At 33.3% G+C, this 15,218-nt stretch overlaps 2 protein-coding genes across 2 annotated transcripts; both read right to left on the bottom strand.

Annotated features, from left to right (window-relative positions):
• Positions 1-2,283: 2,283 nt before the first annotated feature.
• LOC107174550 (uncharacterized) lies at positions 2,284-3,177 on the bottom strand. The gene has a single exon (XM_015525545.1). The coding sequence runs from the start codon at positions 3,175-3,177 to the stop codon at positions 2,284-2,286; it is 894 nt and encodes a 297-aa protein (XP_015381031.1).
• Positions 3,178-5,933: 2,756 nt separating this feature from the next.
• Positions 5,934-6,448, bottom strand: LOC102619374 (hypothetical protein). The gene has a single exon (XM_006493153.4). It carries the CDS (start codon positions 6,279-6,281, stop codon positions 6,072-6,074), a length of 210 nt encoding a protein of 69 aa, XP_006493216.1. The 5' UTR covers positions 6,282-6,448; the 3' UTR covers positions 5,934-6,071.
• Positions 6,449-15,218: the final 8,770 nt, after the last annotated feature.

Here is a 15,218-nt window from a genome sequence, read left to right as displayed (position 1 = left end):
TTTCCCATAGCATTCAAATAAAGCCTTCAAGTGTTTACAATCCTCTACTGCTGCTCATGTAAAGATTAAGCTGTCATCGGCAAATAATAAATGGGAGACTTTTGCACCTTTGCCGAAATGAATTCCATGAATGTGCCTTTGCTGTTCTGGCTGTACTAGGAGGTTGGAGAAGGCCTCTCTACCGTTCAAAATGTGGAGGCAAGTGGAGATAACACCAAGCTTTACTGAGTCCCAGTGCTTTTGGAAGAAGGCTGCTAGCAGTCCATCAGGTCCGGGAGCTTTGGTTGGACACATTTAGGAAAGAGCTGTGGAGACTTTCTCCTCCGTGAAAGGCGAATCCAGTTGGTTGTTCATTTCTAAAGTGACCCTTGGCTGTAATCTTGCTAGAGCAGCCTCTATTTGCTTTTCTGTTGGGCTGGACGTTGTAAATAAACTTGCAAAGTACTCATAGAATTGTTTTTCAACCCCTTCTCTATCATCAACCCACACATCATACTGGTGCATGACCCCCCATATTCGGTTCTTCTTTTTCCTAAATGAAGCTTTTGAGTGGAAATACTTCATGTTCTTGTCTCCTTCCTTCAGCCAGTCTGCTCGGGATCTTTGCTTCCAATACACTTCCTCATCCAGTAGCATTTTTTCAATTTGCTCCTCCGTGCTTTTAATCTCATTCACTTCTTCCCACTGCGTGAAATTGTGCTTCATTTCTGAAAGTTTTTTCTTCAGTTGCTTCAACTTTTCTTTTTGCCCATCGAACTCTTTCCGACTCCATATCCGCGGCTGGGCCAGATAATTGTTGGTTATTTTTTTAAAGATTGTAACAGGATCCCCTTGACTCCAGCTACCACCCTTCATCCATTCTTCTTTCACTATGTTCTTGCAAGCTTCATAATGGCTCCACATATCCTCATAAAAAACTCTTGGGCTGGAATTCTTTTTGTACCAGGCAAACTTATTCCTTTCTTGCATTTCTAGCATGACAGGGCTGTGGTCTGAGCACCAAGTATCAAGGTTGGAAACAATCAGATTATAGGGGCTTTGTTCCGAGTCTTTACTCCCGAGAAATCTATCGAGTCTTTCCTCTATCAACTGAGGGCTGAATCTTCTATTCGACCAAGTAAAAGGATAGCCCCTACACCCTAAGTCTATCAAGTTGCAGTCATTAACAATCTCCCTAAATGCAGCCACCATATCCAAATTCCTATCTTTCCCCCCTAACTTTTCATTTGGATGCAAGATTTCGTTGAAGTCACCAAAACATAACCATGGCCAAGTAAACATACCTGCAAGCCTCCTCAATAAAGTCCAAGTGTGTCTTTTTTGCATAGTTTCCGGGTGGCCATAGATTCCTGAGCATCTCCAATTCTTTCCGTTCACCCCATGGATCACCGCGTCTATATAATGATTGCTGTAGGAAATAATATTGACATCCACTTCATTATTCCATAACAGAGCCAAACCACCCCCTAGGCCATTTCTCCATACATTGAAGCAATTGTCATAGCCTAAGCCTTTACTCATGTTTGTCATTTGCCCCGGCTTCATTTTTGTTTCACAAAGAAAAATGATTTGTGGCCTATGACATCGGAGAATGTCTTTTATTGCGAGGAACGTCCGGGTATTCCCCAAACCCCGGACGTTCCAGCTTATGATCCTCATTGCTGCCGGCGGGGCTGGAAGCCAGCCTCCGCCGATATCTCTTTCGATGCTGAACCTGTCCCCTTTGCCCCTTCCATGGCTGATGTGTCCTAGCTTGAAGTGAGCTTAGCTGAGGGGGAATTTCTTTCTCCTTGAATTGGCTTACACTTACCCTTGCTGCCCATCTTGTATTTTTTGCTTTGTGAACTTGTCATTTGTGAATCACAGCTGATCCGCTTCAAGTTATTTGGTATTGTTTGGGTGATTCCTTTCTTATTTAAGCTTCGGGCCTGGTGTTTCCATCTTCTCCATTTCGTTTTCGTCCTCCTTGAGTGAGACTTATCGACCACCTCTTCTTCATCCGAGCTCATATGGGTTGTGCCCGTTGAAATGGGCTGGTGGATTTTGTGGCCCATTTCTAGATCCCTGTCCACCTTTTTTCCCCCCGTATTTTTCTCCATATGTCTTTTTTCAATCTTATTTCCTGCACTTTTGCACACATTTTCAGACACTACCTCATTTCCTGCTGCGACTTGCCGCTCTCTGTTTTCAACTTGATGCTGTCTCGATTGTCGCTCTTGGGGCATTAATTGTTCCCCAGCTAGCTCTGCCACGTGTTTTAAGTTTATTTGAGGACTGGTTGCTTCATCTTGATGTTGGATTGACCCTGACCCAATTTCCCCTCTCGGGTTCAGTTGTTGTAGTTGGGGGGGTGCCTGTACTTTCTGAGTTCCTATCTTCTCTTGGTGTTTTACTTTGGTCCCTGTTACCCCTCTCTTTGCTCCTTTGAAATCTCGTTCGCTCCGGTAATGGAATTGCCCTTAACCAAGCTCCATATGCCAACTCCTCTTTAGGTTGGCCTTTATATGTGGCACACTCTCTGTATTGATGCCTGATGTATCCACAGCAAAAGCAGAAGTCTGGCAACTTCTCATAAGTAACTCCAACCAAAATCTCTTTCCCATCTTCCTGTTGGATTCTTATGACCTTCTTCAACCTCTTCGTGATATCTATCGAAATCCGGACTCGCACATATTCCCTAAAACAGTCCCCCGTTGCATCTGTAGCTACGTCTTCAAACATCCCAATCTTAGAACTAATCTCACGAATTGTGCTTATATCCATGCACATTAAAGGTACATTATGCAGCTGTACCCAAAATGAGACGTGTGAAAATGATTGTTCCGTAACATTGCCTATACCACTCGGCTCTTGGAGCACTATAAAAGCTCGGTCGAAATGCCATGGCCCCCCTTTTAGCACTCTTCGTTTATCCTCTGCTGAAGAAAACTTGAACATGAATATTTTATTTCGCAAGCTCTCTACTTTGACTACTCCCACTGGGCGCCAGGCTTGTTGTAGAGCTGTTCTAATCCCCTCGTGACTGACTCCTCTCGTTGTGAGGATTTTTCCAACTAGGCACCCTGCTGCGATATGAGCCCTTTTTTCCTTCATACTGCCCCCAAAAATGACTCTATCTTCCTCCTCCTCTTCGAGTGTTATTGCGCTGCATTTCTTTATTAACTCCTCTGTTTCCATATTGTTAAGGACAAGCTCTTTTTGCCTTAAATAACACGTGAGATCCTCACCTACCTCGACCTTCTTCTACGATTCTGTTTACAATCTTCTTTAAAGCCTCTCTCTTTTACGGTTCAACCCTCACCTACGTTTTGGCCCCACTAGAACTAAGGGCTGTAAGCCAACCAGCACAGGAGACGAAACCAGAATAATAAAAGGAAGAAAAGCAAAAACCCACGCTCAATCTAGTGAGCACCCATCCGGATCCTGTAGATCCAGTTTAGCTTCCATTCAGTGTTCTCTCATCCAGAGAAAACTAGGGGTGGGCGCGATTCGGTTCGGTTCGGTTTTTTACTAAATTTTTCATAATCGTTCGATTACGATTATTTTAAAATCATAATCGCGATTAATCAAATTACCGAAATAATCAAATACTCGATTAATTGAAATAATTCGATTCGGTTCGGTTCGGTTCGATTATTTCGATTACGGGCCTATTTTGGGCTTTTTTAAATTTAAAACCTTAAATTAATAAATCTACCACAAACATAAAAAGTTAACAAACAAAAAATCAAAATATGTCTCAAAGTATGTTCAATAACACATAACATGTTCAAATAACAAGTTCAAATCAAAATAAATTTTCCATGTCCATTCATACAAAATTTTCCATCCCACAAAGAGATCCTCTATCTCAAATTGAATCAATATTATTGATGCTTTGATATGATACCATTAACTCAATTTTCAGTTTTCAAATTACATAAGATTTAATAATATCACACTATCAAACAGAGCCTAAGTATATACATCTAATTGACCAGGCATTAGCGGGCTTCCATTTTATTTATCATCTATATTATACATATCCCACAAACTTTGGAAATAATCAAGAAACCAAATTGCATTGTTTTCTCCAAATTGGAGTCGAAGAAGAATCGTGGAAATTGGTTAAAAATTTTAAAGTATATATGGTGACAATGATTAAGTTAAGCTAAGGAATAATTTTAAAAAAAATTATTCTTTGCAATAACTAATCAATAAAAGATTAAAGAAGAAATATTAAGCAACTTCTGTCCATTTTATTCTAGATCCAAAAACCGCAAAATCCTTGTTTTGCCCGTTAGCCCTTAATGACGGGTTAACAAAATAAAGTAGTTATAAGCACAGATTATATTAAGATTAAAGAAGAAATATTAAGCAACTTCTGTCCATTATATTCGTACTTGTTTTGCCCAGTACGAATTCTCTGCAAAAACAAAGGGAGCTGATTACCTTTTCACGCCAGCAGTAGCTCAAGTTCTCTGCAAAAAGCTCACAAGTTGTGAGTCACAACAGCAGTCAGATGGCAGCAGGGGAGCACCGTGACAGCAGCAACAGTTGATAGTAAGTGACAGCGGTAGGTGACAGTGGCAGCGGGGACGAGAGTTGGCGATGAACAGCGGTGGCAAATCAGATTCGTGAAGGATGAGCAGCAGCAGCAGCGGGGACGAGATTCCAGCGGTGAAGGTTCGTGAAGGATGAGCAGCAGCAGTGGGGACGAGATTCCAGCAGTGAAGGTTTGTGAAGATCAGAAGATGAGAAGAATCAAGAAGACAAGAAATGTGTTAGATTAGGGATTGTGTAAAAATCAATTTGCGTTCGGTTTTTTCCTATGGTCGGTTCGGTTTTTCGGTTTTTTTTTAAAAACCGAAAACCGAACCGACCACTTTTACTACTTATACTAAATTACTATTTTGGTTTTTTAGATATAAAAAAATCGTAAAAAAACCGAATCGAACCGAACGATTCGATTCGATTTTTGATTAATCAACTTTTTTTGCCCACCCCTAGAGAAAACACCCTTGAAGGAAGAGTCGACATCCTAGCCTGTTATTAATATTACTTTGAACTAGAGGATATAAGAAGTCTCGTGTGTGACAAATGATTAGAATGTACTTAATGAATTATTGTCATAATTATTATTTGGTATTTTAATTATTGTGTTAATTTATTATAAAACATTTATTATTAATAATTATTTTTATGACATATTAATATATTAAATAATAATAATAATAATCATCGTTATTAAAAATTCAAAATATATTAATTAATTTAAATAATTATATTATTTAATTCATTAAAATAATATATTTATTAATTATAATAATTTTTTAATTAAAAACAAAATAAATATTTTTAATTTCATATGAGGGTAAAATGATCAATTATAAAAATGAGAGATTACTTCCAACCATTTCCCTCCAATTCAATCTTACATTTTCCCATTCCTAAATTTAAGTGAATCCCACTATTCCGATTCGGTCTTCATTTTATAAAGCAAAAGTAAACACTGATAATGATTCTGATTTTAAATTTCAATTCCTCAATAAAAAAATTAAACGTATCATTAAAGTGAAATATTACTAGTTTACGTATTATTTATATTCTATAATTAATTTATTTTACGTTATGACCCATATAATGTTATGGTTTGTTCATTATGGTCCTCGTCTTTGGACCTCTTTATTGTTCTGATTTTGTGTTATTGGCTATTTAATTTTAAAGCTTCTACATGATACCCCATCGAACCTAAAAATCCTACTGCGGATACAGGGACTCAAAAGGAAACTCAATTTCGGGGATGAATTATTGTAAGTCATATCACACCTAGATAATAATAATTTGTCGAGATTTAATTAAAAAAAAAAAGAAAAAAATAATTCAATCTTACATTTTGCATTCTAATGTAACCCATTTTGGTAGTCAAAATCCCGATCTAGTAGAGCAACAGATCAAGGCAGAAACGTCATCAGTTCATAATCACAGTACGAAATTAAAGTACAAAGAGAAAGACTTTAAAAAAAAACAAAAAAGTTGAAACAAGAAATAAATAAAAGCAACATGAAACAGAAGAAACTGGGTAAAGGAAATCAGCCAGTATAGATGTGGACTGTAATGGCAATAAGGAAAATGGTGATGAGGCCAAAGAAGATGACAGAGTGGACAAGAATGGAAGCGCCACTTGTCTGCATGTTACCAAACTCAACAACTCTGTTTCTGCCAGGAATCTGAAACAAGAGCCCTGGCGTTAGCAGCACGAACAGCACCGTTGCTATCACTACCGGTCCCCAATCCGCCATTGTTAACTTCGAAACTGTGTGGCTTTTTTGCTTTTGCTTTTGCTTTTTCTCTCTCAGTTAATTTTCTTAAATATGAAACTGAAAAGGGTTGAAAGGTTTTCTTGGGAAAGATCCAGGGAAAGTTAGTGGGATAGGGTGTGGATGGATAGAGACGGCGGAAGAAGAATAGACCGGCAATGTGCTTGCATTAATAATGATGCCTCTCCTGACTGGGAACTGCTACATGGTGAAACGTGTCGCCATCTCCAACGGCTCTGATTTACTTGGGATGTGATGATTGGCGTGCAATTTGTTTTAGTGATGCTGACACCGCCACTGTAACCAAAGAGCCAGGCAGCGTTTTTTTAATCTCGAATGTGCTTGAATTTTTTTTTTAAATTTGAATATATGTCAGTATAAATATTGAATGATATATTTATTTTTTAATATTTAAATATAATTAATATCTTATTTATTTTATAAATAAAAATTTTAATTATGATTATTTGACATTTTAACTCTTACAAATCAATAATAAAAGAGATTAAATTTTATAATTTAAGAAATAAATATTTTTATAAAAATATTTATTAAAATAGAATATTTAATTCTCGTTCAGGTATTTTTTCATTCACATAAAATTTACGTAAAATTTTATTTTTTATTTAAATATAAATTTGTAAAAATCATCTATAAATTATATAAAATAAGCAGATAAATTTTAAAAAATGCCTTTTGAGTAGTCTTTTACGAAATAAATAAATTATAAGACATATGTATGTCTAATTCACATATAAATGGACTTTGTGTCCGAATTCACAATGATCCTCCTTAATATTTGTATAAAGTGTATGTTGTTGTGTGGATGCTGTCAGTGGCTTAAATTTTGAAGCAAATTCTAAAAAATCACTTGAATTTTTTCATCTATAAGTATAAAGAATGCTTTACAATTTATTTGTTTCTCTTGCTAACACAAATTTCACAATTCCTTCATTTATTATTATTATTATTATTATTATTATTATAATACAAGCATCATTTTCATCTATTTTAGGCACTAGGCATTGATATCGGTTGGTTTCAAAGTCAGATGGCTTCATTTTGGGCCTGGCCCACTGGAGTTGGAGCTTCTGATTGTGGTCTCCAAAATTTCAAGCTTCATTTTTAAATTTTTCTTTAAAACGCGATTACCAAAATCAATACTAGTCGATCGGGTTGTATAGTCGTAACGATCTAGATTATGTATTAATATGATATGGCAGTGATTACAGTAGAGTTGTTTAATTATAGAGCACTGATGATAATTATTAGATTATATAAGTAAGTATAGGTTTAATATTTATCTTCATAATAGTACGATTATTATTAATACTCTACTGTATAACAATTCTAATATAATAAGACCCATATGATATTTATGTATGCAATTTTGTTTTCTAAAAGACAAAGGTGTGCATAGCTCAAATCTATATTTTGAGTCCTTTAAGTTTCTCAAAAGTCAAATTTAAATAACCAATCAAATAAATTACTTTGAAAATCATTCGATTAAATCCTTCTAGACAAACAATTCCTTTAACTTACAATAGTAATTAAATAGTATATGTAATACTAGTTATCACAATAATCATATGCATACCAACAAGCATAGAAAGAGTAGCACATCTCATCATAATAAAAGAATTTATCAAAAGTAATATAATTAATTAATACATATTGGTAGTTTATTTTAAACATAAATATATCATAATTGTATTTACTCTTTATATAACTAATATGGTACCTCACAGACATCCTATAATTTTTCCATCAACTTATATCCCTTCGATTGCTCGAGTGGTATGGAACTGAACGCAAATGTTGCAAGGTTACGTTGGAAAATCGAAGTCACATGTTAAAGTGAAAGAATCAACAATGATCAACAGTCACCTCAATAAAAATAAAATAAAATAAAAGATCAATCACCCAAAAAATTCTGATTAGCCCATATAGATGTGGATGCCAACGGCCAAAATGAGGATGGTGTAGATGCCGAAGAAGATGAGAGTGTGGACCAGTACGGCCTTGCCGTTGGTCGCGAAGCTGCCGAATTCAAAGTGCCGATGGTTGCCGGGGAGCTGGAACAAGAGGCCCGGCGAGAGCAGTATAAATAGCAGCAACCCAATTACAATTGGCGCCCAATCCTTCATTGCTAATTTAATTTAATGATTTTTTTTTTGTTTCTTCTTCTTTCTGTTTGAGCTTATGAGCAGAGTTCACTCAACAATGGCTATAGGAGCACTTATTATACCTTGTACTGGCTGTATGGGACCCACTATCGGCAAATTTTAGTCTAAAATTGTAGTAACAATAGACTAATTTTGTTTCTAATCGTGGATAGTTAAGCAAGAGGTTTTTCATGTATTGAGCTAACTTGATACTTATGTATACGTATTCTTTTCTTTGAGAGAAGAGAACGCATCAAGTACCATAAAATCAAACGCCTCTGCACTATATTTATATTAGATAGAAGATAACTGCAGGCTAGCTAGAACAAAATTCTCACGCAAAGGTCCTTTTAATTTCTTTCCTCTAAAGCAATGCATCCGTATCATGTCATGAATTTTACTTTCATATTCCTTTGTCCGTACATTTCAAGTGTGGTACGATGTATCTTTATTTTTTTCATATGAAGACGCTATTAAACCATATAATTTAATAGAATTAATGTTCAATTTATTTTTTTCATATGAAGACGCTATTAAACCATATAATTTAATAGAATTAATGTTCAATTTATTATAAAATCATATATTTTAATAGCGTGTCCACATAAAAAAAAAATGAAGACGTTTGTTTATCAAGAAAAACTCTCAATAACCCTTCTCTCATGCAGGTACCCGTATTTTTTTTTTCATGTGAACATACTATTAAACCATGTGGTTTAATAGAGTCTATGTATATATAACTATAAGTATAAGTCATATGGCAACAACATGTTCCCAAGTAATAAAATTTTTGGTTTGACTGGGGTAGTAATGGGAAAGCTATTAATTAACTAAGCTATAACATAAAATTTGTACAATTGAAGAGCAAACAGGGGGTTATAATGGATAAACTTATAAAGTCCTGTTTGAAATTGAGATTAGACAATTATAATTTAAAAGATACGACACTAAAGTGTTTGGTAAACACTAACTACTATATTTTGAAAGTTAATTGATTTAATTTTACACATGTATAATAAAAAAAACTTTTATGTTTTTATTAATTTTGTTAAAATTATTATTTAAAACTTATATTTATTACATACTATTAACTTTTATTTCACTTTTTCGCAACAATAGCTATAGGAAATAAACAAAATTATTTTTTTAAAAATGAGATATCCAAACTTGAAACTCTTATAAAATAAGTAAAAATTATCTATTTAAAAAGTGAGAGAACCAAAATTAAAACTCTCATAAAACAAGTAAAATTTCAATTCAATCTTTTAATCTTAGGGTGTAGGGTTGGACATTGTGGCTTCAAATTAGGGATGACAAATAAAGCTGGACCCGACTTGAATCCAAATAAACACGAATGATCTGGGCCGGGTTCAACCCGTATCAAATAATTAAAATATCCATATCCGAATACATTTTCTCAACTAGAATGTATCCAAGTCCGGTTCTAGGTTCATTTGAACCTGAACTTTTGAAACTGGACCCGGATTATAGTATTTTAAATTTTTTAAATAAAGAATTTTTAATTATTGATTATAAATATAAAAAGCAAAAAGTGTTAGTCTATATGCCTATATAGTATTTTGATTTTGATGATAATAAATCATGAATTAATAGGTAATATTGTAAATATATTTTATGTTTTTAAAACAAAAAAATGAATGATGATTTCTCAAAGTTCTTAAAACATTTTCTTTATATTTTAAAGAAAAGTTGTAACATGATGATATGATTTCATATTTTTAGTAAAATCGAGTTTTTGTAAGAAGGTTTTTTTTTTTCTAGAAAAAACTATATTTTGTTGATAATAGCATCCTACTTAAGAAAACCGACAAATCGGATTAAAAAAAATGTGCTAACTGGAGACAACCGGCTAATTGAATGTGCTAAACGGCAAATCGAAATCATAACCATAACTCTTTGGAATCAATCAACAAATCGAATACCTTAAAACGACAAATTGGTTACATTAATTGAGCTTTCTAGAATCAAACAGCATACCAGTTACCAATAAACAAAAACCTGATTATTCAAAAATTCAAATTTAGCTCAAGAGACAATCTGGTTAGGACAAATGGCAAGCTGGTTATGACCGAAAAGTAAATAACAGCTAGTTTTTCAACTCCAACTATAAAAATGCTCAATCAAATTCAAATGATGATGGATTCTACAATTTTCATTGAGCTTGTTATTGAGAATTTAACCTCTCTTGTGCTTTAAAACTTGTTATTCTTTCATTAAATTATACTTTGGGCTTTCATTTGTAAACACATAATTGTGTGAGGGAAATTCTTTGTAATCTTTATTTTTAAGTGATTGTAAGTGAAGAAAACACTTGGAATAAGAGGTTTGGAATTACCTCAAGTTATAAAGGTCGATTGATACCTTGAAAGTCAATTATAAATATAATAGCCTTGGGTTGTAAAGGCTTTAATAGTGGAATCCTTAATCTTGGTGAGCTTGGAGGCATAGACGTATGCGGAGTTTGTTGAACTATGTAAAAATATCGTGTTTGCTCTCTCTTCCCTTATCTCTTTAATTTTTTTAATGTTAAAATTATTGAATTGATTTTATTTGCTTAAGTTTTTAAAACTCAATTCACCATCTCTCTTAGGTTGCATGGCTGGTATTTTATTTGGTATCAGAGCAAGGTTCTTTTGATAGGACTTAACTGTTTAGAGTAAAAGATTCATGGCAACCTAAAATGATTCCACCTTTAGAGAATGTTAGACCACTATTAAACTACCATTATTTGATAGGAATGACCATTCATATTGGAAAATTAAGATGAGAATTTACTTGTAACCTTTAAATTATGAAATATAGAAAGTTGTTTGTGGTCCATTCATTTCTACCATTAAAAATGAAGAAGGGAAATATATTCTAAAATCTTCACGAGAATGGAATGAATCGGAAAAGAGAAAAGCTACTCTTAATTCCAAAGCCAGGAATGCTATGTTTTGTGCCCTAAATAAGAAAGAGTTTCATAGAGTTTCAAGTTGTTCTAATACTAATGAAATTTGGAATAAACTTAAAGTTGTTTATAAAGGTACAAATCAAGTTAAGAAGTCTAAAATTAACAGATATATTAGGCAATATGAATTGTTCTAATGGAACAAAATGAGAATGTCCATTCCATGTACACTAGATTTACATATATTGTAAACACTCTAGGAGCCCTAGGAAAGACCTTTTCAAATAGTGAGAAAATCATTAGGTCTTTTGCTAAAATAATAGAGACCTAAGAGAACTGTCATTAAGGAAGCTAAAGATTTAAATACTTTATTTATTGATCATTTAATTGGCTCACTTATTTCTTATAAAAAAGATTTGGCAGTTGAAAAAGGTGATGAGGACAAAAGGAAGAAGAGCATTGCTCATAAAGCATCAAAACCTGAAAGTGATGATGAAAGTGAAGATAAAGATGAAGAAATGTCTACAATAGCCAAAAAATTTAGGAAATTCTTCAAGAAATCCTGTGATCAGAGAAAGTTTAGGAATTTTAAAAATAAAAAAGAGAATAAGGAAACAATCATTTACTATAAGTGTATGAAGCCCGGGCATATAAGATCAGAGTGCCTTCTTCTCAACAAACTCAAGAAGAAAGCCATGGTGGAAACTTGGAATGATAGTGATGAAGAACAATCGCAAGAAGGAAACAATCACTTGCTATAAGTGCATGAAGCCTGGGCATATAAGATCAGAGTGCCTTCTTCTCAACAAACACAAGAAGAAAGCCATGGTGGAAACTTGGGATGATAGTGATGAAGAACAATCACAAGAAGTGTCAAACTTAGCACTTATGGCAATTAGAGAAAAACTTAATAAGGGATCAAAGAAAAGAAAAACCAAATGATACTTAGACAGTGGATGCTCGAGACATATGATAGACAATTACACTTGGTTTTCGAATTTCACCAAGATAAAAAATGGTGGAGACATATCCCTTGGAGATAATTCAAAATGAAATATTATTGGTATTGGTAATGTCGGTAAAAATGTGTGTTTAGATGAAAATTTAAAACAAAATTTGCTTAGCATTAGTCAATTGCGTGATAAAGGCTATAAAGTTATTTTGATAAAACAAAATATGTCATTGAGAATACATGTGATGACAAAGTTTTGTTTATTGGAAATAAATGTGTTAATGTACACACCATTAATATAGATTGTGCATATACTCATGATAAGTGTTTTTATGCATTGCATGATGATGGTTGGTTATGGCATAGAAGATTAGGATATACAAGTGTGGATTTGATTTCTAAGTTTTCAAAAATGATTTGGTTAAAAGTCTTCCAAAAATTGGTTTTAAAAAAGATAGAATCTGTGAAGCTTACCAATTTGGAAAACAAATCAAAACTTCTTTTAAAAACAAAAATCATGTGTTCCACTTCAAAACCACTAGGGTGGGCAAAAAAAGCCTGGGCCTGGTCGGCTTCGGGCCAGCCCTCATGTGACATGGGTTTAAGAAAAAAAAGCCCAGCCCGAGCCCAGGCCCACTATTTTTTTAAAAAATAAATTTATAAATTAGAATAATAAATTAAAAAAAAAAGAAAACTTAACTTCTTAATTCATAAATCAGTGATGATTCAAAAAAGCCAAAATTACAATACTAAACTCTCTCTTATACGTTAATTAATTAAGAAAGTGCTTGAATTAGATAATCTAGTATCAAAAATTAAATTTTTAATCTTTTATTTGCTTTATTTTTCTTTATTTATTATATTCCTTTGAAATATTCATTTTCTTTAACTTATTAATTATAACAATTTGTTGATTATTAATTCATTTCAATTTAACAATAATTTAAAAAATTAAAAGAATAAATGAAAGCCCAAGCCCAGCCTAGGCCCACAATGGGCCTAACCCTTATGTTTATCTTATAGTGGGCTTGGGCTTGGAAAAGCCCGGCCCAAGCCTGCTTTTTTTCAATCCTAAAAACCACTTCAACTTTTTTACATATATTTATTTGGACCTTTTAGATATGTTAATCTAAGTGGGAAGTGTTATGCATTTGTAATTGTTGATGATGATTCTAGATACATACGGGTATTGTTCTTAGCTGATAGAATGATGTCTTTGATGTATTTAAAATCTTTTGTAAAAAAGTTCAAAATGAAAAATGTTATGTTATTTCATGTATTAAAAGTGATCATGGTGAAGAATTTCAAAATCATGCATTTGAAAGTTTTTGTAATAATTTTGGAATTGAACATCAATTTTCATCACCTAAGACTCCACAACAAAATGGAGTTGTTGAGAGAAAGAATAGGTTTATTCAAGAAATGACTAAAACCACGTTGAATGAAAATGTATTACCAAAATATTTTTGGGCTGAAGTTGTTAATACCATATGCTATGTTTTGAATCGTGTTTTAATTAGGTCTTATCTCAATAAAAATCCTTATGAGCTTTGGAAATATAGAAAACTCAACATTAATTATTTCAAAGTTTTTTAATGCAAATGTTTTATATTGAATACAAAAGACAACCTTGGTAAATTTGATCCAAAATTTGATGTTGGTATCTTTCTTTGATATTCAAACACAAGCAAAGCTTATAAAGTGTATAATAAAATAACTTTGGTTGTGGAAGAATCTATGCATGTTGTTGTTAATGATGATGCAGATAAAGAGTTATCAGAAGAGTCCTCAAAAGATAAACATAAAGATGCACCACGTGAAAATCAAGAGGAGTTAGGGGTGGGCAAAATCGGGTTAAGATTGGGTTTGGATCAATCCGATCGGGTTTTGGGTTGGTCGGGTTGGATAAAAATTCATCCAAACTCCACCCGAACTTATAACTCGATCCGAATTAAATTTGGATCGGATTGGGTTAAAAAGTTGGGTGGAGTTCAGATCGGATCAGATTCGGGTTATATAGGGTTTAGATTAGATTCGGGTTATTTGAGTCAATTCAGGTCAATTCAGGTTGGGTGAAATCGGATCAAATAGGGTTCGGGTCAATTCGGGTCTAAGCAATTTGGAGCTAATTTTCTTTACCTTTAATATGAATCCCACCTAAAAATTCATCATAAACATTTAACAAATACCAATTTATTGTAAAGATTAGAGAATTTTTAATTTATCCAAGGGCTAAAACATTAAGGCAAACCCGCCCCAATTCATTAATCCACATGAAAAATAATAAAAATAGTAATGATAATAATAATGTTGACCAATGAAATTTCAATTCAAAGACCCTCTTGTTACCTTGCTAACTAAGACCTTTCTCTCCCACCTTCCTTGTCCTCCCTCATTCATCCATCCATTCATTTCAACCAACAAAAAAAGAAAACTACTATAGAATTAAATTCAAATGATTGAAAATTAAAAATTAACACAAAACATAAAATTAAAATTAACACAAAATTTAAATTTAATAGTCTCAATTCAAAGCGTAATGTCCAATTCTAAAATCTAAACATTAATCTTTAGAACACAAAGTCACAAAATTAAACATAATTAAATAGTTTCCATTTTCCAAAACACAAATGACAAAGTTCCAAAATCCAAAACCCAACAAAGTTAAATGTAAATCTAGATCAACTGAACTTCCTCCATCGTTCCTCGCAAGCACTTCGACAACTTTTAACTTCAATTTCTTCTACTCCAAGTTGAAGAATTGAAGCATCTATCCCCTAGAGAAAAATTGAAAAAATAATATATGATAAATGTTTAACTACTTTCTTTAAGCCGCATTGCAAATAAAGGGACATTAAACACAAACACATATGCCCAATTCATGTGTGTAC

Source organism: Citrus sinensis, chromosome 4, assembly GCF_022201045.2.
Source record: "Citrus sinensis cultivar Valencia sweet orange chromosome 4, DVS_A1.0, whole genome shotgun sequence".
NCBI classification, from domain to species: domain Eukaryota; kingdom Viridiplantae; phylum Streptophyta; class Magnoliopsida; order Sapindales; family Rutaceae; genus Citrus; species Citrus sinensis.
Note: the sequence above shows the minus strand (reverse complement) of the source record. Positions and strands in the feature narration are given on the sequence as shown.